Source organism: Neopelma chrysocephalum, unplaced genomic scaffold (assembly GCF_003984885.1).
Source record: "Neopelma chrysocephalum unplaced genomic scaffold, ASM398488v2 Primary Assembly neopelma1_97060, whole genome shotgun sequence".
Lineage (NCBI taxonomy): Eukaryota > Metazoa > Chordata > Aves > Passeriformes > Pipridae > Neopelma > Neopelma chrysocephalum.
Genome location: NW_020925702.1, coordinates 15578 through 39739, shown reverse-complemented (window position 1 = coordinate 39739; position 24162 = coordinate 15578). Strand labels below are relative to the sequence as shown.

The following is a 24162-nucleotide window of genomic DNA, read 5'->3' as shown; positions in this document are numbered from 1 at the left end:
AGCTGTCTGAAAACCAAAAAACTTATCACCCTGTCCCAGCCTGACACCTGTTTTCTCTGGTGCTGCCTCCTGTCAAAAGTGAAAGTTGTTGAGTAATTTGGGGAGTTTTTAATCTGGACATGCCCTTCTGGCAGCATGCACAGGCACACCCCTTCTCCTGGGGCTCTCCAGGGCTGTGTGTCACAGCGTCCTCCCGAGCTGCTCCCTGGGCTCAGGAGGGGACAGATGTGGCAGCACTTTGCACATCCCTGGCATGAGCCCAGAGGCAGTGGGCAGGAGGGAGGTGATGGAGCCAGGATTCACACCCAGAGGCAGTGGGTGGGAGCAAAGCCCAGTAGCAGCAGCTTCACTATTGCTTCAAAGCAATTGCCAGCCCAGAGGCAAGGCCATGGAGGGTGGTTGGTTGAGGCAAAGCTGCTGCCCTGAGGGAGGCAAAGGCAGTGCCCGTGGGCGCTCAGCCCTGTGGGTTCCGGTCCCCTCCCAGCCCAGTCAGGCCTGGGGGCACCTGCTGGGGCAAAGGGAGCTGATCAGGGACCTGGCCAAAAGGGGTGACAAGGAAAAGAGGGAAACAGCAAGGGATGTCTCCAGTGACACAGATGTGTCCAGCAAAGGACAGCAGCTCCTGCAGAGCTCAGGGGCTTTATCACCCCCCTGCAGCTGCAGGAGGGAGGGGCCGTGTGGCAGAGCCTGTGCTGCAGACAGGGCTGGGCACTGCAGGAGCAGGAAGAGCAGCCAAATTCGAGTGTTACATGAGGTCACACGTGGGCTGGAAGCTTCAGGACGGGGGGGCCATTGCCCAGAGGAGGGGAGGGAGAAGCTCCATGGAGTGGTCCCCCAGACACACTCCCAGTCCCAGCTGTGCTCTCCAGGCCATCCAGCCCCTCTGCACTGTGCTCTGCTCACTCAAACAAGCTGCAAGTGCTGGGCAAGCTCAGGCCAGCCATGAGCTGAGCAGGAGATCAGGGCAGTGGGGAGCAGACTGAAGACCTGCCAACTCATCCCAAACCTCCCTTCCTGCAGCCAACCTGCAGGTGAGTGCTGACTGTCTAAAAAGTGCTGAAATCATGTGACCTTTCCATCCTTGCTTCTCTGCTTTGTCATCTTTGGGCAGTCTCCGAGTCCTGCCATTGTCACTTTCAACAGGGAATCCTTCCTGCCCTGCTGTTGATTTTCTGTACATATGCTGGCATCCAGGCTGGAGAGAGAAGAGAGTGAGACCTTGGGGAATGAGGTGGAGGAGATGAGTGGAAGAGGTGAGTTTCAGGAGGGAAGAGGAAGGAGAACTTTCCCTTCTTGAGGGGAAAACACTCCCATCCTGCTTCTGCTTTGAAAGAAGTAGGGTGAAAGCACCTGGAGCTTGTCCCAGCCTGGGCTTGTCATGGCTTGGGACTTGGTGGCTGCCACACCCCCAGCTGAGCTTCTCGTGCTGATCTGTTGAGCCTCCACCAGCACCAAAGACACCTGAGGTGACATCCTCGGCCCCTTCCTTTGCATGGAGAAAGAAACAGGATTTTGGGGCCACGGGTTCTGGGTCTTGGGGTAACATCTATCCAGTCTGCACTGGTTTGTGCCCTGACCTGCCTGTTCTGCTCCTGCAGCCCCAGAGACTGCCAGGCTCAGGTCCAGGTGTCTGCACTGCAGATGTGCACCCACCCACTGACGCGCATCCTCCCCCAGGGAATGGGGGTCTCCTTGCCCAGGATGTGTGCAAGCTCCTGGGGCAGGGACAGGACTGGGGCAGCAGTGAGCCTGGGGCAGTCCAGCAGGAAGGGGTGTCCCACCCTGGGAAAAGAACTCACCCTGTCCCTTCTCCTGCTGGGGGGGATGCAGCCCTGGGGCTGCCTGTTCTGAGCAGCTTCTCCTTCTCTGTCCCCAGCCGACGTGACCCTGGACCCAGACACCGCCAACCCCTTCCTGATCCTGGCCGGTGACCAGCGAAGGGTGGGCCGGGGGGATGAGTGGACGTCGCTGCCCAACACCCCCGAGCGGTTCGACACGGAGCCGTGTGTGCTGGGCAGGCAGGGCTTTGCTGAGGGGAGACACTGCTGGCAGGTGGAGGTGGCTGAGGCGGGGGACTGGTGGGCTGTGGGGGTGGCCCAGGAGTCTGTCAGGAGGAAGGGGGTCCTGAGCTTTTCCCCCCAGGAGGGGATCTGGGCCGTGGGGCAGTGGTTTGGACAATACCACGCTTTTACTGACCCTGACTGGACCCCTCTGCACCTTGCCTACCTCCCCAGGGCCATCCAGGTCTGCCTGGACTTCAGAGACAAGCAGGTAGCATTTGCTGATGCTGAAAATGAAGCCCCGATCTTTGCTTTCTGCCTGGCCTCGTGTCCTGGGGAGAGGCTGCACCCCTGGCTCTGGGTGGGGACGGGCTCATGGCTCCAGCTGTGCCCCTGACACGTGGAGGGAGCACGGGGGGGCAGGGGAGAGACTGGAAAGGCAAACACCATCACTGTGGGTCTGGGAACTGGTAGGGCTCTTCTGTGTCCTGCTGGCTTCTCCCCACGTGGTTCCTCTGGCCACCAAGCAGAGGACTGGCAGGTGATGGAGGTGGATGCCACCACAGAGCCTCCTTCATCCCGCCCAGCCCTCAGCTGGGACTGCAGGGAGAGCACCGAGGCTCAGAGCATGGAGGAGCTTGGTGCCAGGAGGGCCAAGGGCAGGCGGGTGGCACCGAGTGCCAGGGCACTGCAGAGCTGCTCTGTCCAAGGCCACGGAAAACACAGCAGGTAGTAAAAGGTGCTGGAGCACTGCCTCGGGTTTTTTTCTATTAAGATGAAGTTAAAAACCCTCAAGCATGGCTGGGTGCTGATGATAACACTTATCTTCCCCTCACACCCAAACCTCTCCTTGCCTCCCCTCCACTCGTCACTGGCACGTGCACCAAGCACATTTCTTGCAGCAGGGCACTGGGAGCAGCTCTGGGGGCAGCCCAGGAAGGCAGGAACAAAGCTGAGCAGGGTCTGGAGTCCACAGGAGAGGCAATTCCCACAGATCTGCCGTTCTCTGATCTCTCCCCATCAAGGTCTCCTTTTCCTCACATAGAACAGACTAGACTGGAATATTCCACTTGGAAGGGACCTATAGTGATCACCTCATCCTGGCCCCTGCAGGGCTGACCAAAAGTAAAGCTTGTTACTAAGGCCATCGTCCAATTGCCTCTTAAACACTGACAGGCCTGGGGCACCAACCAGCTCTCGAGGAAGACTGTTCCAGACCACACTCTTGGTAAAGAAATGCTCCCTCATGTCTAATTGGAACCTCCCTTGAAGCAGCTTTGAACCATTCCCAGGTGTCCTGTCCCTGGATTCCAGAGCTCAGCACCTCCCTCTCCATATCCCCTCCCTAGGAAGCTGCAGAGCAACAAGCCTCCTTTTCTCCAAAGGAGACAAGACCAGAGCCCTCAGCTGCTCCTCACAGGACAGCACTAGATCTGCTCTGGAGAACTGGTATTTTGCAGGAAGGGACATTCAGAGACATGCCAGACATGGAAAGTTGGGGAGGTCCCATCCCACAGGATCCTGCTAAATCCTGCCCTTAGGAGAGGAGAAGGTGAATGTAAGTGAAGGGGAACCTTGTCCTTGGTCCAGCCTGGAATTCCTCTTCAGGCTCATTGCTGGTTGGACCCTCTTAGTGCCACCTCAGTTGTCATCTTTGTGGTGGCACCTGGGCACAGGCAAGAGAATTGGTCTCCCTGGTCTACTCCAGCAGCTGCAAAGAGTTGCAGCACTGGGTCAGGCCCAGTTATCTTCCTCCAGAGCCCCGCTCTAACCCTCTTCCAATGTGGTAGGACCAAGACTGGGGAAATCCATGGATCTCTGCTCACAGCAGGGCAATTCCTCCCCTCTGTGGGCAGGTGACAAGGGGCACAGGCTGGGCACAGGTCACTGGGTGGTGAGCAATTGTACTGGACACCGCTTGCTCCTCTTGGGTTTTATTTTTTTTATTATGATTACTATTGTCATTAGTATTATCATGTTTTACATTGTTTCAAATATTAAACTGTTCTTGTCTCAACCCACAAGTTTTTTTCCTTTTTTCCCCCCATCCCACTTTTGGGGGGGTGTGTGATCGAGTCGCTGTGTGATGTTTAGTTGTCAGCTGGGGTTACACCACGACAGAGGTTCGTGGCAGAAGGTTTGGAGATGGAGATGGCAAAAAATTTGTAAGCTTTGGTTCTGTCTCTTGTCCTGGGAAACACCCCAAAGGAGTTGTGCTGTACATTGAGGGACACCTACTTCAATCAAGAAGAAGAAATTCCTTTCTGAAAGCCAGCTCAGGAAAGCTGGATTTTCCAACAGTGCCCTGGATCCTCTTCACTGGAATTTTGTGGTTTGAAGGGGGAGAAAAGGTTTAATGGTTCCTGTTTGCTGTACCCGTCCAAAAAATTAAATATATACAAAAAAATCAACTCTTTGGGAGCTGAGCTGCATAATTGCAGCTTTTGGATTAAAATTGTATAGTATTGGTGCAATACTACATGAAATCATTCTGTTCTAGTATTAGAAATCTACTATTCTAGTATTGCACCTTGGGGGTGCAATGGGCAGCAGAGGCACCTCACTGAGCACACTTTTCTCCAAGCTGGTCTGCCAGAGATGCTCCAAAGCCTGCTTGGATTTGGTACTTTGGCCAGGCAGCTGGACTGAATGCCCTCCCCATTAAACTCTGTCTCCTTTTCACCCAGTGAGCCCTTTCTCTGGGATTTCTGTTCCTTTTACGCTGTGTTTTCTCCCCCTCGCCCTGGCAGACTGCTGGGTGGCAGCAGTTTTATTTTAAAGGACTGGGTGAACCTTCTTCCAGAACGACAGCACTTTCTTCTTTTAAATCTTTTTTTTCTTTTGACATAAACAAGCCCAGAAGCCCCTTGATTTGCCAGCTTGGCCAGGAAGCTCATTCAAGGTCTGGGCCAAGGCTAAAGCCTTGTCCAGGGCCTTGGAAATGCATCCAGCATTGGTTTTGCAGTGTTTTGAGGGGCACTTTTAATGTGCAGCTTCACAATTTCCACCCCACTCTGCAAGAGTGGTGTGACCAAGGCTTTGAAACACATGTCCAGGGCTGGGGCTGAGGGCAGGGCTGGGGCTGCAGAGGATGTTGGGGCTCCTCTTCGCCCCATGGAACAGGGAATGATGGCTGTCCAGGTCTCTGCCCCGAGGTTCCATGTCCAGCCCTGGACAGGCATCCTGCCCCACACTGCCCTGCAGGCCCTGCCACGGTGCTGGTCCCAGATGGCTCTCAGAGCCAGCTGGTGGTGAGCTGCCAGAGCCAGGACCCTGCCCTGCAGCTGCAGCAGCTCTTGCATGTCACAGCCCAGACACAGCCTGGACACAGCTTGGACACAGCCTGGACACAGCCTGGACACAACCAGACAGAGCTTGGACACATCTCAGACAGAGCTTGGACACATCTCAGACACAGCCTGGACACAGCTGGGATACGACTCAGACACATCCAGAGCCTGCCATGGCCTCACCAGGGCTCGGGTGAAAGCCTGGGCTGGCAGACACGTCCAGCATCTCCCACCAGCCTGGAGCGAGGGGCTGGGCCAGAGGGCCACGGGCAGGCTCAGGTCGGGCAACTCCCGGGGGCAGCACCAGGAGCCTCTGCAGGGCAGCACCTCGGGGAGCATCAGGATCACTCCGTACAGCCCCACACACACCCTCTGGCTCATCCAAGGGCCAAAGGACTCTTTGCTTCATTCAAACATCACTTTGTTTGGCCCACACCCCAGAGGCTTCTGTGCACTGCCAGAGAAACAGCCCAAAAATGACCAAAAGTCATGGGTTTTGTCCAGCTTTGAAACCTTCAGCCGGGGCTCCTGGGGCAGGTCAGGGAAGCTGCCCTGGGCAGCCCTGCCAGCTCTCAGGGGTCAGCTGGGCTCTGCAGGCTCGGCCCCCCCAGTAACAACACAACAACCCAAAGTTTGTCTCACTTTTATTTACATAATTGCACAGCCCGTTTCCCCATGACACTGGAACGTGGTGGGTCAGACACGGATTTCCCACATCCACAAGCTGAACATCCTCTCTAGGAAGGAGGAAAAGACTTAAAGAGTGGCTATTGGGTCTTGTAGGGGCACATGCAACAACTCCAATTATTGGTAATGACAATAAAGTCAAGGAAGCTGAGTGCAGCCGTGGCTGCCCTACAGCACAGGGCCAGGCCCCCACTGCCCCAGCCAGGGGCTTCTGGCTTTCACAGTTGCATATTAGGATCAACAGTGGGTCTCCTAAGTGGAACACTGGCTCCATTCAGTCCTTACCTGGGGAACGTGGTGTGGGAGTGCACATCCCTTGTCACCGGCCAGAACTCGGTGCACTGCAAGGCCAAGCTCCTGGGAGGCAGCCAGGGATGAAAAGGTGAAACCACTCCCCCATTTTTCTCCACTGAGAATGTCCTGGTGACAAGGGGTTTGTTGGGAAGGGCCTGAAGGACACCCAGGACAAGGCACAGGGCAGTGGTGCAGTGCCCGCTGCCACGGAAGGGTGTGAGGAGCAGGGAGTGCTTGGGTGGGAACAGGATGGGACTGGAGCAGGGACTGGGACTGGAGCTGGGCTGCAGCAGCCCCTCCTCCAGGAGCACCAGGGCCAGAGTCATCCCTGCATGACTGGGAAAAGGGAGGGTGCCCAGGGTATGTGGCAGAAGGGAAGGGACAGAGAGGCTGCTGAAAGATGTGCCGGGGTATCCCTGAGTTGCACGAGAACCCTGGCACAGAAGAGGGAGGAGAAGAGCCAACAGAACCCAGGACCCAGGGCTGGAGCGATCCTCTTGGGAGAGACAGGACACTGGTCCCTGCTATTAATGCCACCAGAAACTTCCAGCCCAGGGTCATGGGACACACAAGGAAAAGCATCCTGCTTTGCAGCTAGAGAGGAGGAGGAGGAGGAGGAGGAGGAGGAAGGACGTGGGGTGCTTTGAATCCAAGAAATGACAGGTCTTGGTCTAGCAGGGCATTGGACCGATCCACCTGGGTTCAGCAAAAGGGCAGAGGGACATAGTGTGTCACACACACCACTACCCACTGCAAGGACACGGGCACCTTGGAGCTGCCTCCTCCCTGCTCTCTGCCCTCACCATCACGGGAGCAGATCCCAGGCTCCAGCCGAGCACACACCTCGGGAGCACCGGGCAGGGCAGCGGCACCACCTCCATCCTCACAGTCCGTGACACATGGGAGGCTCAGGGAAGCTCAGCACCAGGCACGGGCACCACATGGCAGGGTGGGAGGATGGCAGAGAGGCAAGGACCAAAGCCAAACCAGGGAGACCCTCGGCAGACGGGGCACTCTGAGACAGAGGGTTTCGACAGCTGGATGTGCCGGAAATGCAGGTAAAAGAAGGAGGAGGAGGAACACCAGCCCCACAAAAGAAGGGACCCAAACCTGTTCTCTGGGAACCAGCGAACTGGGAGGGTTTCACTAGAGGACACAACAGGCAGGCAGCGCTGTCAGGGATGAACTCAATCCCAGCAGCTCCTCTGGAATGTGCAAATAAAGCGCAGAGACAGCCAAGAGCACCCGCGTCCTGCCAGCGCCGCAGGGCATGGCCTGTCCCCTAAGGTACGTGTGGAACTGATGCTACGGGAGGTCCAGCCTCAGGATGGTGAAAGGACATCAGCAAACAGAAACTTCAACCTTCTGGGGTCAGGAAAGCTCCTTTCTCGATCGTTTAAAACCAAAAGGCAATGGTGGGTTTAGCTAATACAAACCATGACTCTCCACCCTCGGATCCTCCATCTACCTTTGCCAGACACACCAAGAGCTGAGTGCATCCGAGTCCTGGGGGTGAGCCAGGATAGGCAAGGAAAGCATCTTGTGAGATCACATCTGCACTGGAAAAGATCTCTCTTTTTGAAACTTATATCTCAAAATTACAGTACTTTACAATACAAAATGTCTCCATTCAGTATTACGTCATTTTACTCCTTCTGGGATTATAATAATTATTAAAAACACTCAACTTTCTAGAAAGGACAGAACACCATGAAAGAGACCAAAGAGTAACGGGAAGGCTGCTGCAGTATTATCAAAACCAATTTAGTGCAAAGGAGAAGGGGCCTTTCAAGAACGGATGATGAAAAGTGTTCTTTATATGCTCATTTGGAGAAAAGGCATTGATTTAACCTCTGAATGAGATCAGGCTGCCGGCTTCTATCCTGAAGCTTAGAACATCTACACAAAAGGACTGAAACACAATATGCATGGCCATTAAAAAATAATATTATATATAGATATATATATATAGAGAGAGAGGGAGATATTTTCCACGTATGGTATTTAGTTATGGGAAAACGTCCCTGCAGAGAGGCATTTTCTGCCACTGGGCTCTTTTGGGCCATTTCACACACAGACGTTGATTATTTGTCTGTTTGTCAAAGTCTAAAGCAGGTGCTGACCGCAGAGTCCCTTCATGTGGGATGATTGTTTTCTGGTGCCCCCAGAGCTGCCCTGGGCACGTGAGGACTCACAGCCCTCCTCGCCCCGGGCTGGCCCCCGTGGGTGGCTCAGACGGTCGTCTCATCCGCGGTTTTCTTCATGAGCTTGGCGGAGAGGAGGGAGTGGGGCACGGGGTGAGGGCTCCTCGAGGCTGGGATCATCAGGCGGACTTTCTGGTTGGTCCTTCGCCACTCCGAGTACAGCTGGCAGTGGTAGCGGAACGAAACCTGGCGGGGGAGAACGCAGCGTCTGTCACCAACCCCCTGTCCCTCACCCCTCTGCCTCCCTGTGTCCCTCATCCCAAGGCAAGGGACACAGCCCTGACCCCGACACGGTTTGGGGCACTCCACGGCCCCAGCCTCTGATGGGGAATCAACCCTTTCCTGCTGAGAACAGGCTGAGCGTGGCACAGCCAAAGGGGCTCTCTGGGCAGCACTGGCACAGCAGGACGGGGTTTGCTCAGCTGGGTTTGGGTCCACGCTGGTGAAATGCGGCGGGGAGGAGCCACGACTGGCCCCTTCACCCAGCCCCAGGCTGCAGGGAGCACCCTGAGTGGCCAAAACAAGTGTCTGAATCCAACCAGCCTCCTCCCGTCTCACAGAGCCCAGTGAACCTCCTTCACCCTTCCCAAAAACCTTCCCTCTTCTGTCTGCAACAACAGGACAGCAATTGGACTCATTTTTCCTGTCAACACCGGGGCCTGGGAGATTTGTCCCCCAGGAGGAAGAAAGGGCAGGATGCAAAGGCTGGAGGGACCCAGCAGAGGGACCCAGCAGAGGGACCTCAGCCCGGCAGAGACTGGAGCTGGCCCTGCAGTTTTGGAATGGCCCTGCAGTTTTGGAACAGGCCTGCGAGGGGAGCTTCAAGCTCAGCTTAAACACCGAATCCAGTCAGCCACTCATCCAAACCGGGCTTTCATACTCGGTTAAATTACAGGAAGCATTTAGCTGGCAAGTAGGAAGTACCAGGAAGTACATCTGACACGGAAAAGTCAGCATTCCAATTAATTCTATTCGGGTCTGAGGTAACTGAGCTGCTTGATCTGTGCCCTCCCCTCGTTCCTGCTGCAGAGGTGCTGTGGCAGTGAGGTTGTTTGCTGCTAAAAGCACCTCCCAGTCTTCAGAGACAGCATGGGAATGGGGAGCTAATGGTGGAAACCTCAAGGAAGGCTCCTGCTCCACAGGAGGGAGCTGCAGCCTTGGCCACAGCCTCTCCCACAACCCGCCCACCCATTACAGCCGTCACCGCCCCCCCACATTTTTGGCCTCCTGTGCTGCACAGCCCGGGGTGAGAACGTGGTAAATGTGAATAAAGGGGCTTCTCTTGAAGTCCTTCTCTGCTCAAGGAAATGTGAAGCACTGCAGAATTAGAGACATTTTAGTCAGGACTTGTTATTTTACACACACAAAAAAAAAACCATGAAAAAAATCCCAAATCAAACATTTCTCCATTTCCCCCATGTTTCCAGCTTCTCCAGATCAGTTGTGGGAAGAGAAGACAGAAACACTTCCTCTTAAGGGTTCCAGTTTTACCTTGGCTTTCTACAAAAAGAAGCCTCATGCAGGAACTTGCAGCATGGAGACTTTCCTCCATGGCTCCAGCTTTGCCCCCAGAAACTCTCTCTGCAGGCCCCCCCAGAGCAGGGGCTGCTGCAGCACCAGCTCAGCCTGCCCTGGCTCCCCAGTCTGTGGAGGAGAGGAATGTCCTGCCACAGGGGAAGGGGTTACTCTGAGAAACTGTAGCATGAGATGGCAGGGAAATGTGCTGGGGCATTTCTACTGCCCACAGAACTGCCAGCTTTTTGGGGTCCCACTTTTCCTCCTGCAGCAACTGCACCCCTTCCCTTCTCCAAATGGTGCTTCCCAGCAAGCAGCTGGAAAAGGGCAGTGACAGGGCATGAGCACACACAGGGCTTGGAATAGGAGAGCCAAAACGAAGATCCAAACCCAGAAATCCAGCCAGCAACAGAATACAAAAAAAGAGAATGGGAAACAGAGGGAATTCCCTGGCCTGGGAGCCCCTGGAGAGCAGGTCCTGGGGAGGGCCTGGGCAGGAGCTGCCCCAGCCCTGCTGGGCCTCTGCTGGCAGCACTCACAGGTACCACAGTAAACCCACATCCCCTGTCCTGCTCTCCTCAACTCCCTGCAAGCTGCAAGCTCCTGGCCCCCTAATTCAGCACATCCAGGGATGCCAAGAGAGGCCTCTGCAGGAAGCTCTTTCCCAGCATGAATCAGTTCAACCCCCAGACAGGGTCAAGCACAGGTTCCCAGGAATGCTCAGTGCCCCCCAGGCAGCAGCAGTGGGCCAGGGCAGGCTGGCTACCCAGCCTTGGCCTGGGGCTCAACTCCAAAACCCAGCATGAGAGAAGCCAGAGGTTTCCCCAGGGCCAGAGTGTTCCTTGCACACACCTTCTGTCTCATTGACACCTTGAAAGGGTTGTGTAGGAATTTGTTCTGCTGTGGGCCAAATACCCCCAAGGCCAGTCTGCACCCCCCCGGGCATGGCCCGTGTGTGCTGGGCAGCACAAAGCACGGAGGGACATGATGGCAGATAATTTAGGGGCCAAACACGTTCCAGATTTTACTTTTCCCCTGAACCACCCAGGTACCAAGTTTGTGTTTCTTCTCGAAAATAGGAGCACACACCACAGATGGGCACTGCCTGCCCCGGCCCCAGCCCTTCCCACCCAGCCCCAGCTCCAGCCCTGCTCAGGCACATCTGTGCCAGGTACATGACACCCCAGGAACACGGCTCCCGTGCCAGTCTGGAAAGCAGCTGGTCAGGAAGTGGTTTCTCATTCTCAGCAACAACTCGAGCAGCTCCCACGGGAAGACAATTCAACGGCCATTCAAGAGGAAGAGCCCAAGGTTTCCTCCCGTGGGGAGGCAGAGCTGGAGGGCTGTGAGCCAGCGCTGCCAGGTCCTGCAGCTGGAGCAGGAGCAGGGCCCTGGCAGCCGGCACTTACCAGCGTCCAGAGGACGTAGATTGTGAAAAGTGCAATAGTGAGAGCTATGAGTCCGATGGCCTCCAGCCGGCTGTTGAACTGCAGGTGGTCCTGGGCCCCGCGCAGGCACAGCCAGCCCGAGATCGCCGCCAGCGGGGTGATGAACAGGAAACACACCATGTCACAGAACAGGGTCCTCTTCTCGTTGCGGGGCCCGGGGTCCTTCAGCCACTGCGGGAAGGGCAGAGAAGGGCGTTAGTTGGCTGGAGAACTCTCACCTGCACTGGGCACGCTGGAGGCACCTGGTACGGGGTGCTCAACTCACATGAACCTTCTCAAAAATGGAACTAGAGAGTGCCAAGCCTGTTTTTAACAATCAACAAGAGACAGGGAAGACAACTGAAGAACGTGTGCAGGGGAAGGCAGTGGCGGATAAGGAAGCTCCTGGGCTCTTCATTGGAGCAGGGAGGAGCAGGCAGGGGGAGGTGGGTTCAGTAAAGCCTAGCTTATGAAAGATCTGGCTGGTCTTGGACTGTTCTTCAACAGAAGAAGGTCCATGACTCTGTAACTAGTGTAGGGGCTATGGGAACCAGGAGCACTGGGGTCTGAGGCCAGGCCAAGCCATAAGGACAGCTCTCCCAAATCTTTCTCTTGGGTTCCTTGGGAGAATTGTGGCATTTTAGAGTTTCACTGGCAATCACCAAACGTTCACTTTTTCTAGGAATCCCAATTTGCTTCTAGTGTGGCTTCATTGTGGATACTTGACTTCAACAACAGCAATTGTTCTATTTTCCTGGGATTACGGTATTTTCAGCCTTTCCTTTCCTTTTTTTAGAATAGCAAGCTGCTGTGGTTCCTACTGATACCAAATTGTTACAGCACAGCTTTACTGGGATCTGTGTGTGCTGGGCTGCCAGATCCTTCCTCCTTCCCTGCACGAGAATGACCACCTCATCAGGGATTTTATTTTATTTTTTTTAAGAAAAATGGGAGAACATTACTGAAAAGGCACAGTGAGAGCAGGGAAGGGACTATCAGTACAGAGTGGAGTGGGGTCCCCACTTTGGAACAGACAGCTTGGGAAGGGACCCATCGGAGAACTCTGCACACAAAGCTCCTTTCCTGCAGGGAAACCACCACTGAAGTAGCAACACAGAAGGGGTGGTGGCAGGTATGCCAGGAATGAGGGAGACCTCAGCACAGGTAACCTGAGGTCAGGGCTGGCCAGAGAGACACACAGAGAGCACTGGGCCCAGAGGGAAGCAGGGGAGGGGGCACAAGGGAGTGCAGATTTAACTCCAGCAGGGATGTTCAGAGAGACAGAGCAGAGGGGGAAGGAATGGGAGGAGAAGCACAATGGGGGAGATGGCAAACCCGGGCAAGGAGCAGGGAGGTGGCTGGGCTGGTCAGAGCCACGGTAGCAGCACGTTCTGCAGCACCTGGGACAGGACACGGAGCTGGACCCGAGCAGAGGAGAGGATGCTGCAGTGACAGGAATGAGCCTGGCCAGGAATGTCACCTGGGAGGACTGATAAGCATGATATTTTGGAGATGTCACCTGAAGCATCTGAATGCTCCTGCGGTAACAGACAATAAACTGCCATTGATTTTAAAGCCATTCTGAGCACAACTTGATGGCCAGACAGCCAGAAGGAAATTTCTTAGAATCATAGAATCATTAACCTTGGAAAAGACCTCCAAGATCATCAAGTCCAACCATCAGCCCAGCACCACCACCATGTTCACCACTAACCAATGTCCCCAAGTGCCACATCCACATTTTCTGGGCACTTCCAGGGATGGCGACTCCACCACTGTCCTGGCAGCCACTTCCAATGCCTGACAACCCTCTCAGTGAAGAAATTTTTCCTAATATCCAATTTAAACCTGCCCCCCCCAGTCCAACTTGAGGCCTTTTCCTTTCATTCTGTCACTTGTTACGTGGGAGCAGAGCTCCACCCTGGTTCCACCCTCTTGTCAGGGAGTTCTGGAGAGCCAGAAGGTCCTCCTTGAGCCTCCTTTTCTCCAGGCTGAGCCCCCCCAGCTCCCTCAGCTGCTCCTGGTGCTCCAGACCCTTCCCCAGCTCCGTTCCCTTCTCTGGACACTCTCCAACCTCTCAATGTGTTTCTTATTGTGAGGGGCCAAAAACTGACCCCAGGATTTGAGGTGGGGCCTCAGCAGTGCCCAGCAAAGGAGGACAGTCACTGGGCTGGTCCTGCTGGCCACACTACTGCTGGTACAAGCCAAGTGCCACTGACATTCTTGGGCCCACCTGCCTCCTGTTCAGCCACTGTCAGAAGCAGCACTGCCAGGTCCCTCTCCACCAGAGAGCTTTCAGAGCAGGCAGAGCTGTGGTTTGGACAGGAGCTGAGAGAAGGGACACAGACCTGCAGGTCCCCCTCTCGTGGCTCTGCAGAGGAGATTAGTGCCACGAGCTGTGTGGGGACGATAAGGACACACAGCCTGAGCAGCCCTGAGCAGAGAGGGGGGACAGCAGCTCATGGCACGTCCTCGGCAGCCCTGGCAGCTGAACCTGCCCACGTGCCCAGCTCTCCCCAGTCCAACCAAGACAGGGCTGCCCAGTGACCCAACACTGGGTGAACACCAAACCACTCTGACTGGACAAATGTCCCTCCAGCAGCAAGCCCAGAGCACCTCGTCCCCTGGAACAGGACATCCGGGGGCACTTTTGACCCTTGTACAGTAAGAAGCCCAGGGACTGAAGGCAGATAGGTATTTCACTGCATCTTAATTCTATTTATATTCCTCGTGACCCTTGAAACTCCTTCCTCCTCCCCAAGATGAGAGCCAAATATGTAAAGGCAGGAAGCAAATTAATTTCCCTTTGTAGTAGTTGATTTACTTTCCCAATATGCACTGACCCAATAAAAAAAGAAAAAGAACACAATAAGCCACCCTAAGGGCACAAGGTTTCTGGCACAGCAGCACATTAGTGCACACAGGACTTCAAATAAAGCTTGCAAACAATCCATAAAGTGGTCAGGCAGATTAAAGAATTTTTGTAGGGAAAACTATCAAGTAAACATGGGAAGGCAACAAAAGCACAACTTGGTCTTATTCAAGCAGTTTCCACGCTGCAATCATGTCTGAGACTGAAGGGGAAGAGGCAGAGCTGGCTGCTTGCTGCCCACTTGGGCTACGAGCTGGGTTCCAGAGCCTGCTGGAAACAAATTCTCTCTACTTGGGTGACGAGAAGTTATTCTGGGTACAACTGTATTTCTTTGTCCTCTAGTGTGATCCTGAGATGGTGGGATCAGCAGGGTTGTGTAAGGGAGCTCATTTCCTGGAGCCACAGCAGGGCTATGTGATGATGGGAAGCTGCACCTTTGGGTGCTGCTGTGCCCATGAACCTTGGGTGAGCCCAGTGATGGGAGGCAGAAAAAGGCACCAGGACATAATCAGCTCCTCTGGAAGACAAGAGCAGAGCTCAAAGCACATCAGAGCAGCCTCCCAGCCAGTCCATCTCAGCACCTGCACGTCCTGGGGCAGGGCTGCATTCTGCCCCTTGGGACCAGTGGGAATGGATGGATGAGGGACTTTCCCAGCATCTTGCAGTCTCTCTGGGGGGTTATAAAAGGGTGTTTTAAAGATTAGCTTCCATTGATTTCTACAGCTGACTTGCCTCCTGTGGCTAAATGTCCACGGCCATGAGCTGTCAGCCCCTGCCTCACAACCACCCTGCCTGCAGCACTCCTGTGCCCTGTGGGACCACAGGGACCAGGAGTCTCAGCCAGCACGTGCTCAGGTCTCTCCCAGCCTTGCTCTGGTGAGCACCAGTCAGGACCAGCATGACCTGCCAACCTCACCAGCTGCCACAGAGTCCCCCAGTGCTCCACAGCGAAGGTATGTTGCAAGTCACAGCAACACACGAGAATTTGGATGCATCACAAAACATCCCACGTCCTTTCTGCCCCCCAAACAGTTACCCTGTGGCTGCTCAGGTGCCTGTTGGTTTTCCTTCTGCTGCTGAGCTGGTGCCTGGCTATACAGGCCAGAAAAAAACAAATGACCTTGACTCACAGCAGCACTATTAGCCCTGTCCTTGCCCTGAGAAACATGCTGAGCCAAAAAATACAGCTTCAGACGAGAGATTGTCACATCCCTTCTCTAGGCCAGCACCAAACCTCCTTGCAGGCCACCAAGCTCCATGGGCACTCCCAGCAGGATGGTCCTGTTTCCTTTACCAAGATGGGAAGGAATGTTTTCTGACAGAGTACCCAGGGTTCAGGAAGCCAAAATTCAGAAATGCCTCCAGCCCTGCAAGCAGGGCAGTTAAATGCTGCAGAGCAAAGTGCCCCTCCTCATCCCCCTGTCCCCAGCCACCTGCTATGGATGCTCTGCAAACCTCCACAAGCCAAATCTCTCCTCGTACAGCATGAAAACCTTCCCAGTGCCCCCAGCCAGCCCCAGCTGCTGGGAAGCACAAGGCCATTGCAGTTTGCAGAGCAGTGCCAAGGGGATCTTGTGCTGGATCTGAGAAGAGCATCTCCAGACAGCAAACACAAGCAAAGAGAGAAAGGAAAAGATTAGAGGACTGGGAGTCAGCTGGAACCAAGAGGGACTTGTTTTTCAGCAGATCCAGGAGTCTAACAGAGGCTTGCCCTGAGCAAGGAGAGAGCTGGGCTGGGGAAGGGCAGAGGAGCACAGATGGGACAACAAGTGCAGTGAGTCCAGCATGAGAGTTCAAGGAAAGCAAAGGGAAAAGTCTGTCTGTGAGGAAGATAAGGCTGGAGGAAGGGTGGGGGAGAGCTTACATCACAGCTCAGTTCTCTGAACTGGAGGGGGGGCAGTGAGAGCTGCACTGGGCACTGTGCCCGAGCCAAAACTTCTTTCCCTAACCACGTAAACAGGAGTAACATCACAAATCCTGCCTGCAAACCTCCCTTTGCATGCACTGGGGATGTTCCCACAGCACCTCCCACACCCACAGAGGTGTGGGAGACTCAGGACATGGAGCAGGACTGCATGTGGCAGACCCATGGGAGGTGACCCCTACTCCAGAGTGACCCACACAGCCAAGCAAACACCTCAGAGGATTTAAAACACATTTTGTTGCAGGTGACATTCTGTTTGGAAGTTGTACTTTCCTTAAGAGACAAAAAAAAAAAAATCCACTACATAAAATATCCAGTTTAAATGAACCAAAAGTACTGGCAACCACTGAAAAGGAAGCATCTTTAATCCAAATTGCACAATAAACCCAAAGGAAAACAGTAGGAGCAAAAAACTGTCGGGCTTCTGCACAGCACAGCTGCACCCTTGGAAGGAGGAGCTGTTCTGAGGAGGCAAAGGGACAAGCAGGGATCACTAAAGCTGCCATTTTTAAATAAAGCTGTTAACACACACATTGCTGGAAAACACCAGCACTGAAGACATGGAAGCAGAATTTTCTTGGAATTCCATCACAAGACTTGCTTGCAAGGACAGAAATATGGGAACAAACGGTGTGGTTGGACTCCTCCAGTAATGACTGGCTCACCAAAGAAATCTTTTTTTGGAATTAGTGAGTTGTCTTAAATGAGTTTTGCTTCAGCAAAGGTATTAAACACTGAGAGAAGCATTATGAACAAGTGCTGCCTTACACTCATTAGCTTTCACCACCAGTATATGTTGACTTCCAACATCCCAGTAGTTTTGGCAAAGCCAGAGCCTTGGCCTTGGCAGCAGCAGTTCGTGCCCACTCTCAGAGCAGAGACCTGTAACCCCTTGGTTCCTCTCCCTGGTATTTACACAATGTGTGGACAAAAATACATCCTTCCTCTGGAATATGGACTGACCTTTGCTGAGACTAAAGAGCTGCTGCTCTGAGCTGCCAGCCTGGGACATTCCTGCAGGGTCCTGGGCTGCTCAGCATGGACCCAACCACCCCACAGCAGAACTGTGCCCAGATGATGGGTAGTGATGGTCAACAGAGATGGGAAACAAAAGCTGGCTCACAGCATGGGCAGATGGCCCCAGACAGGAGCCTCTGGGTTGTGGAAGTGGTGTTTCTCTTCAGCCCATGGAGAAACACTCAGAGGGGACAAAATTAACAATAGGTTAAAGCTTTAAACACTTTTTAAGTAGTTAATGAATTGAAGAGAGAAATGAGAGGGTTTTGCCACAGCGGAACACACAAAACAAGGCAGCCATGGACAGGAAATATTTTTGCTGGTAACCTGGGAAAGTGAAAACAGGCAGGAGTGGGCTCAGGTGCCCCAGTGCAGACTGACCCATGTGCCCAACTCCCTCTGTGGGCAACGGGGTGCAGCCAGGGAGAAGGTCAGGAGCTGTGCAGGAGGGCTGGTGGCTGTAGGAACAGTCACAGTGTCACCCTTGGTAATGCTGTCTGGAAATACACAACCCATCCAACACAGCCCCAAGCACTTCCATCCATGCATCTCTGCCTGAAATCCCAGAGGACAAAGTGTCTTCAGTGGGGAGAGCACTTTGCAAGAGAAAACAGGTTTGTGATGGATTTTGCTGCAGACCAAAGAGAAGAGTTTACGTGGAAGGGAGAACACTAAAAGAGGGGGGGTGGGTGAATATTTTGACTCCTACACAAGCTGCCTGTACCAGCACTTACCCTGGTTCTCCCAGTGTCAGGAGGAGCCAGGTTCCTCCAGACAAGTTGTCACATCCTAACTTAGGTTTCTAAGAAGGCAAGAACTAAATGATCACAAGAGGTGTTTCCTTCTCTCCCTACAGGACTCTAAAGAAGAAGGTTTGGCTGAGACAAATTTAAGGCATGAAACATAAGGGCAAATAAACCCAACTCTGCCTAGAGAACTGTGTGCCCACCTGTAGCCTGGGAGAAAGAGCTGTCTAAGCTGCAGCAATCTTTCACATCCAAAGACCTGTGCTCCTCCTTCTACCATGGTCTGGACAGCAAATGTTCCTGGAAGAGGAGCAGTAACCAGGCATTTTCTGTGCTTAATGTTATTAAAACAAAGAGGAAACTACCTGCTCCAGGAAAGCTGTGTGTGCTGCAACTTACAGTTTGAACACTTAATCTAAATATTGACTGCTGAAGTCTTCCAGTGAACACAGAAAAGTATCTTGCACTTTTTGACTGTGCAAGCCCTGCTGGCTGGAGTGTCATGGACTCAGATCACTCCCCTGTAAACATATGGATGCACATTAAACTAACATCCATGTAGGAAAATCAAGTACTGGAAATCCATCCCTCTCCAAGGCTTGGCCATCTTGTTCTCTGCTGGGGACATGCTCCTCACTCAGGAGCCCCAATCCACAACCCTCTTGTGCTGGAGACCCCTTCAGAGCCCAGCAGAAGCCCTCTGTCCTCTCACAGCACAGGCAGCATCCTGCTCCTCTGGCTACAGACTCTCCACCCAGAGCTGCAGGTCAACTCTCCAACCCCCTGCAGGGGTCCAAACCATGCCCCTAAAAAGCACTCAGCCCATCGATCTCACAACCTAACAGTTTACAAAAGTATTTCAGGGGTTTGTTTTTTTTTTTTTGTTTTCAAACAACTTCTTAGTTAAAAAATAACTGAAATAGGTTGAACTGCAGGAGATATTTCCCCCACATCCATGGGCCAGCCCCTGGCTGCCAGAGCTGGCTCTGGGCTCAGACAAGTACCCCACTCCTGGTTCAGAGGTCAGGCACACTGGCAGCCAACACTGTTACTATTTTTACATTGAACAAACCACAACACAAATAAATGGCTGCTTAAAGAAAACAAAATCACAATTCTATTAAGAAATTATCTTTAATCCACGCTGGACAAGGTTGACACCTTCCCTCCCTAAAGGAGGCTGCAAAATTAAATTAATGTTTGTGAAGTGCTTGGATGTCATAGCAATAAGTAGCCCAGAGAAGCCCGTGGGAAATGAATAGTTTGGTCTTGGTGAGCAGGGACACAAGAGCACACAGTGGGATAAACAAAGTTAGCTAGTGAGCATCTCCCACCCATGCACTGCTCCTGGAAAACACAGCCTGTGAGCATGAAGAGCACACTGCAGTGCAGATATACCAGAGGCCTGAAGTAAAAACCAAGGCAATTTTGGTCATGGCGTTTCCTGACTTCCAAGAAGTCAGGAAGCTTACAGAGAAGCAATGGAGCTTCCCCCCAGCTCTCACCAAAACGTCTCTGCCAGTCCACAGTCAGCCTCAGTCCCTCTCCTTCTGAAGGCTCCTCAAAGGCACATGGACAGAGTCAGTTCTTCCTGGGGCTGATGGTTCCTTCCCAGGGATCAGCTCTGCTGACCAGTGACTGCTGCAGCCACTACAAGCAGCTCTAAGTCTCCCCAGACTGGAAAGGCAGGACAGGGCAGAGCAAACAGCAAGAGCTGCTTTCTCCTGTGAGGCCCAACAGCAGCAGGCAGCGGGTCACCGAGTTCTCTCGTGGCCAGGTGACAGCAAAAGACAGCTAGGATGCTTGGACAGTCTGTCACACCTGGGACAAATCCTTTCATCAACACCACTGCCATAAAGCATGCTCCTGCATCGTTCCCAGCCCAAGCCTCCATCCCATTTATCCTCTGCTCCTAATTTCTATTCTGACTTCCCAGCTTTACTTGGTGAGCAGCGGATTTTTATCAGCGCACTCACCACGAGCATCACTTCCCCCAGAGTTTCATAACACTCCCCACCCCTCCCCACAACCAAGGGGCAGAGAACTTCCCAGATAAGGCAGCTGAGGGAACCGTGACATTTTTAAATGACTAAGCAGCGTCCTTCCCCAGCCCTCTTCTCAGAAACAGATGAACAACTCGGGGATGACACTTCCCAAAAGTATTTGGTGAAGAGCTGCAGCCCGCTCTGGTGTGGGGATGAGATTGCACCAGACTGCAGGCAGGATATTAATGGAAAGCAGCAGCCAGCTGGCCAAGGGGTTATCAGCTCCTTCCCAAGGGCGCTGCACCAAGGGCAGAGCTGCCCCTGCCAGCGGCGCTTCCCAAAGCGGTCACACTGTCCACTGACCTCTCAGGGAACAAAGCCCCACAAACCTCATGGGGTGAAGCACACTCACTGTCACTGCCTCTGATTGCAGCGGTGCAGGAGCTCAGAGTGGCTGCAATAACTCCCAAGGAAAACGAGAAACCAAACTCCAGGACATTTTCCCCACACTTCAGGAAAGGATCAGAGGTTTTACAGCATGGTGGAAGTAACACAACAAAACCAGGGAGTCTTTCCAGCCAGGTGAGCCATTCTGCTCTAGCAGGAGCCCTCCAGTTGTGGTGTGCCAGGTGCACACCTGTACAGCACCCAGCACACCTGAGTGCTGCAGCCACAGCACACACGGCTCAGCACGGCTGGTGCCAGACCCACAGCACTCCATCACGTGCTGGGAAGCACTGTTGGCCCCTAGGAAAGGGCAAGAGCAGGCTGCTACCATGGGATGTATTAAAACAGGTTATAGGCTGCTGGTCAAGCCAGGGAAAACCTCACTGGTGGCAAGGGAACTGCTCTGGGGCTGCACGATGATGGTGAGCTGCATGTTGGGCTCTGCTCTGGGGCAGGGATCATTCTCACCGGCTCCCTGGTGGCTTTTCATCAGGGACTTACCAGCCTCCAAGCTCAGAAGGCACTGACAGCACTTTAGGAAAGCTGTGCCCCTGGCAGACACCACAACAGGGCAGATCATCCCCTTCACTGTGCTCACAGACAGTCCCCAAACACCACAAGTAACAAATCACTCGTATCCCAAAGCCTTTGCCAGCTGGCAGTAGTGGCTCAAGGGGTCTATTCCTCTCTGAAAACACAGTGGCAGTTCTCCTGTGTTTGAGGGTCATTAGATGCTGCCCACCCATCACCTCTCAGCACTCACAGACTCCTTGCTGGTTACCATACCCCTACAGGCTCCAGTCCAGAGGGACTTTTCACAAATTTCAACGGCAATTAAAATCTGATTGTCCTGGGCTGCCCTCTGGTCCATCCTGGAGTACAGACAAGTCAGTGCACAGAGGAGCCATGACTTCCCTTTCCCACTCTCCCAGCAAGCTCCTCATACCTGCTGGAGGCAGACACTGGTGTCACAGGAGAAACTCCTCCAATACACGCTGGCTGTTGAGCTGGTATTCAAGTGTGCAGTTTTCTAAGCCTATACTTGTTACAAGGTGCTACAGCATCTGTGAACGATGGCTAAAGGCACTCCCACGTGTTTGTTTCTGGGCAGGAATACTTCACCAGCTCCTAAGCCAAAACATCTGAGACTTGCACTCATAACTTGGCCAGGGTAAGCCCCAGCAAGCTCCCTGTCCCTGGGCTTGCCTGCAGCACATCCTCAAAGCCAAGACACAGCCCTTCCCAAATGTTTTAAAACAGTGTTTTGCAACCTCTGAAACCATTTGAGAGGCATTGGTCAAAGAGCCATTTTATATGTTTCAGCAGCTAGGAGAGAAGCAGTAACACTCTGACAGCAGTAAGCACCAAGGTAATGCTCTTACAAACTGCTTTGCTGGATACATGGTTTGGGTTAGCACTGTAGGCTAAAGCCTTCTCCTGTCTGGGGCTGTCAAGTCAATGACAGTCAGCTGTAAGTTAAACAATCACTAAAATTTAATATCAATTTTGCAAACTGAAGCTTGAATGCTCCCCCAGTTGGTGGGCTTTTTTCCCCTCCAAGGTTCACTGGGAGGAGATGGGAGTGTGAGGAGAGCTGGGGACTGTTAGAAGAAGGAGGGGACAGGTATTGTTTCCAGAGGGAGGTGGGAAGAGAAAGGAGTAACATCTAGAATGTGAATGGAAACAGGGATGGGAAAAGCAGGTTAGAATTCCAGTTCTGACTCAGTTTTGATCTAACTGATGGAGCAAGGGCAAGGAGAGAGTGGACAAGAGCAGTCACCACTACAAACCTGAATTAACCCCTGCCCCACCACACACACTTTGGTGGCAGTCACCAACAAACCTCCAACAGCTGACAGGTAACAGAAGCCTGTTGTTAACAATCAGCTTCCAGACTTCCCACTCCTCCCACTGTTGGTGGCTGCAGGACTGAGGGCTCCCAAAATTGATAACTGTAAATGACTGGTGCTTCTCTGCAGTCTCACACTGTGTTGAAGGAACACCCCAGACAAGCCAGCAGCACACTGACACAGAGAGAGCCTGCCTGCAGGCCCACAGGCACTGAATGGGAACTGAACAGGGTGCAAGGGCTGCAAGACCTTGCTTTGATCTTCCAGGTGCCACGAACACCCTCCTACATGGTCCTGCAGCACTGTCTGGAACAGGAGCCATAAAACAGCGTCTGCTCACCTGCCAACACAGCTCACACAACTTCAGACACATCAAACCTTCTTCTGAAACAAACCTTACAGCCATTTGTACATCAACTCACTGGTTAACTTATTCCTCTTTGGGGATGTACACTTGAACTGAGATCAGACAACAGCCTGCTCCAAGCTGCCTTTGTTCCCCATATGTAAAGGCCTTCATTACAGGCTGCTGCTACAAACTTTGGGGGTCAAAGGAAGTTTGAAAGGTGACCACACCTAAACAGGGGAATGATGAGGGCCTTGTGACAAAAAAAAAAAAACCAACCTACCAGCCAGAGCCTGGGTTGTAGATTCCAGCTCTGGAAGGCTGATGGACCCATCAGGATCCTGGTCTCCCTACAGTCAGTGCAAAGAGGAACACAAGGACCAGCTGAGCCATGTCCTGCTTTCTCCTTCAACAGGGAGGAGCACAGAGCAGCAGGAAGGAGCAAGGCCCAAAGGCTTTGAAGCACACACCAATATTAGCCAGGGGAAGACAAGTATTTACGAAGAGTATCAGCAATCAGCACATCTCACTTTTCAGAACAGAACATGACAAGGAAGGCATATGCAAGAGAGCTGCACTAATGCAACAATATGACATAAGATTAAACTAGGAGGGGAAAAAAGAATATTTATGAGCACTTCATAGTTCAATCAGTCGTGTGGTGACATTGGCATTTTGATGCTCAGACATTAAAGCACAGCCACAAGGACAGTGCTTGTGCAGCCCTGCACCCTGCTGCTGGCAGGTGCCATGTGGGGAGGTCACGGGCAAGAGCTGCTCCAAACATCACTACTGCACGTTTGCAACTACATCACTTGGTCTGATAAGAGACTCCATCTCTCCAAATAGATTCTTCATCCTGAGTGCTAAAGTACTGCGAGGAGGAGGAGACAGCAGGGACTACAAGGACACCAGGGCAATCAGTCATTTTCTCTCAAATGATACGGAAATAAAAGTGAAGCAGGAAGAAAGTGGTACCTCTGTCAAAGGTCTTGGTCTTCTCTCTACAACAAATTCTGTGTGGCAGAGCTCACAGTAACTTGTGTTGGAGGAGGATAACCATTTTTCCAGGCAGCTCTTGTGCACGGTGCCCAGTGTTCCTGTGCAGTCACATGGGGAAAGCAGTCCCTCCCCATTTCCACCTTCATGACAGATTCGACAGATGGGACCATCACTGAAGAGGCAGAACAAGAGACAAACAGAATGAAATCATGGTCAGAGCAGGCAGAACGACACAGCCACAGTGTCTGGTCCCACCAAGCCCCAGAAAGGCACGTGCACAGCAAGCAGCATGTGGCAGAGCATGCCAGGAGCCTGCTGCAGCAAGAAACCAGTCTCAGGGGAGCATGGAGGTGCCCAGGACATTTTAGGTCAGTTAAATCAGGAAGTCCTGTTGATGAGCACCACAACACCCAAGAAAGCTGGCACATCAGCCTGGCCAGCTCAGCTGGCACAGAATCCACTGCAGCACACATGTCCCACTGCAGCACACATGTCCCACTGCAGCACACATGTCCCACTGCAGCACACATGTCCCACTGCAGCACACATGTCCCAC

General features: G+C 53.1%; 2 protein-coding genes across 7 annotated transcripts in view; one reads left to right on the top strand and one right to left on the bottom strand.

The window, feature by feature from the left end:
- Positions 1-209: 209 nt before the first annotated feature.
- Positions 210-4021, top strand: LOC113961149 (thaicobrin-like). 3 transcript variants are annotated; one of them, XM_027671221.1, is made up of 3 exons: positions 210-1031; positions 1144-1253; positions 1877-4021. In XM_027671221.1, exons 2-3 carry the CDS (start codon positions 1181-1183, stop codon positions 2395-2397), a joined length of 594 nt encoding a protein of 197 aa, XP_027527022.1. In that variant the 5' UTR covers positions 210-1031; positions 1144-1180; the 3' UTR covers positions 2398-4021. The 3 variants fall into 3 exon arrangements, with proteins under 3 accessions (XP_027527022.1, XP_027527023.1, XP_027527021.1); XM_027671222.1 differs by having other exon boundaries at positions 1112-1253; XM_027671220.1 differs by having other exon boundaries at positions 1108-1253.
- A 1900-nt stretch (positions 4022-5921) lies between these two features.
- The window catches only part of MARCH2 (membrane associated ring-CH-type finger 2), a 32758-nt gene continuing 14517 nt past the window's right edge, over positions 5922-24162 (bottom strand). For all 4 annotated transcript variants that reach the window (XM_027671215.1, XM_027671217.1, XM_027671219.1 and 1 more), the window contains 3 exons: positions 23583-23778; positions 11400-11609; positions 5922-8661 (listed from right to left, as the gene is read on the bottom strand). In XM_027671215.1, the coding sequence (XP_027527016.1) occupies positions 8503-8661; positions 11400-11609; positions 23583-23778 (565 nt within the window). In that variant the 3' untranslated portion in view covers positions 5922-8502. The remainder of the gene's footprint in view (positions 8662-11399; positions 11610-23582; positions 23779-24162) is intronic.

Coding starts and splice junctions, on each gene's coding strand:
- LOC113961149 (XM_027671221.1), top strand. CDS start 1,181: ATGCTGGCATCCAGGCTGGAGAGAGAAGAGAGTGAGACCTTGGGGAAT. Junction 1,254..1,876: donor GGAGGAGATGAGTGGAAGAG/GTGAGTTTCAGG, acceptor CTCTGTCCCCAG/CCGACGTGACCCTGGACCCA.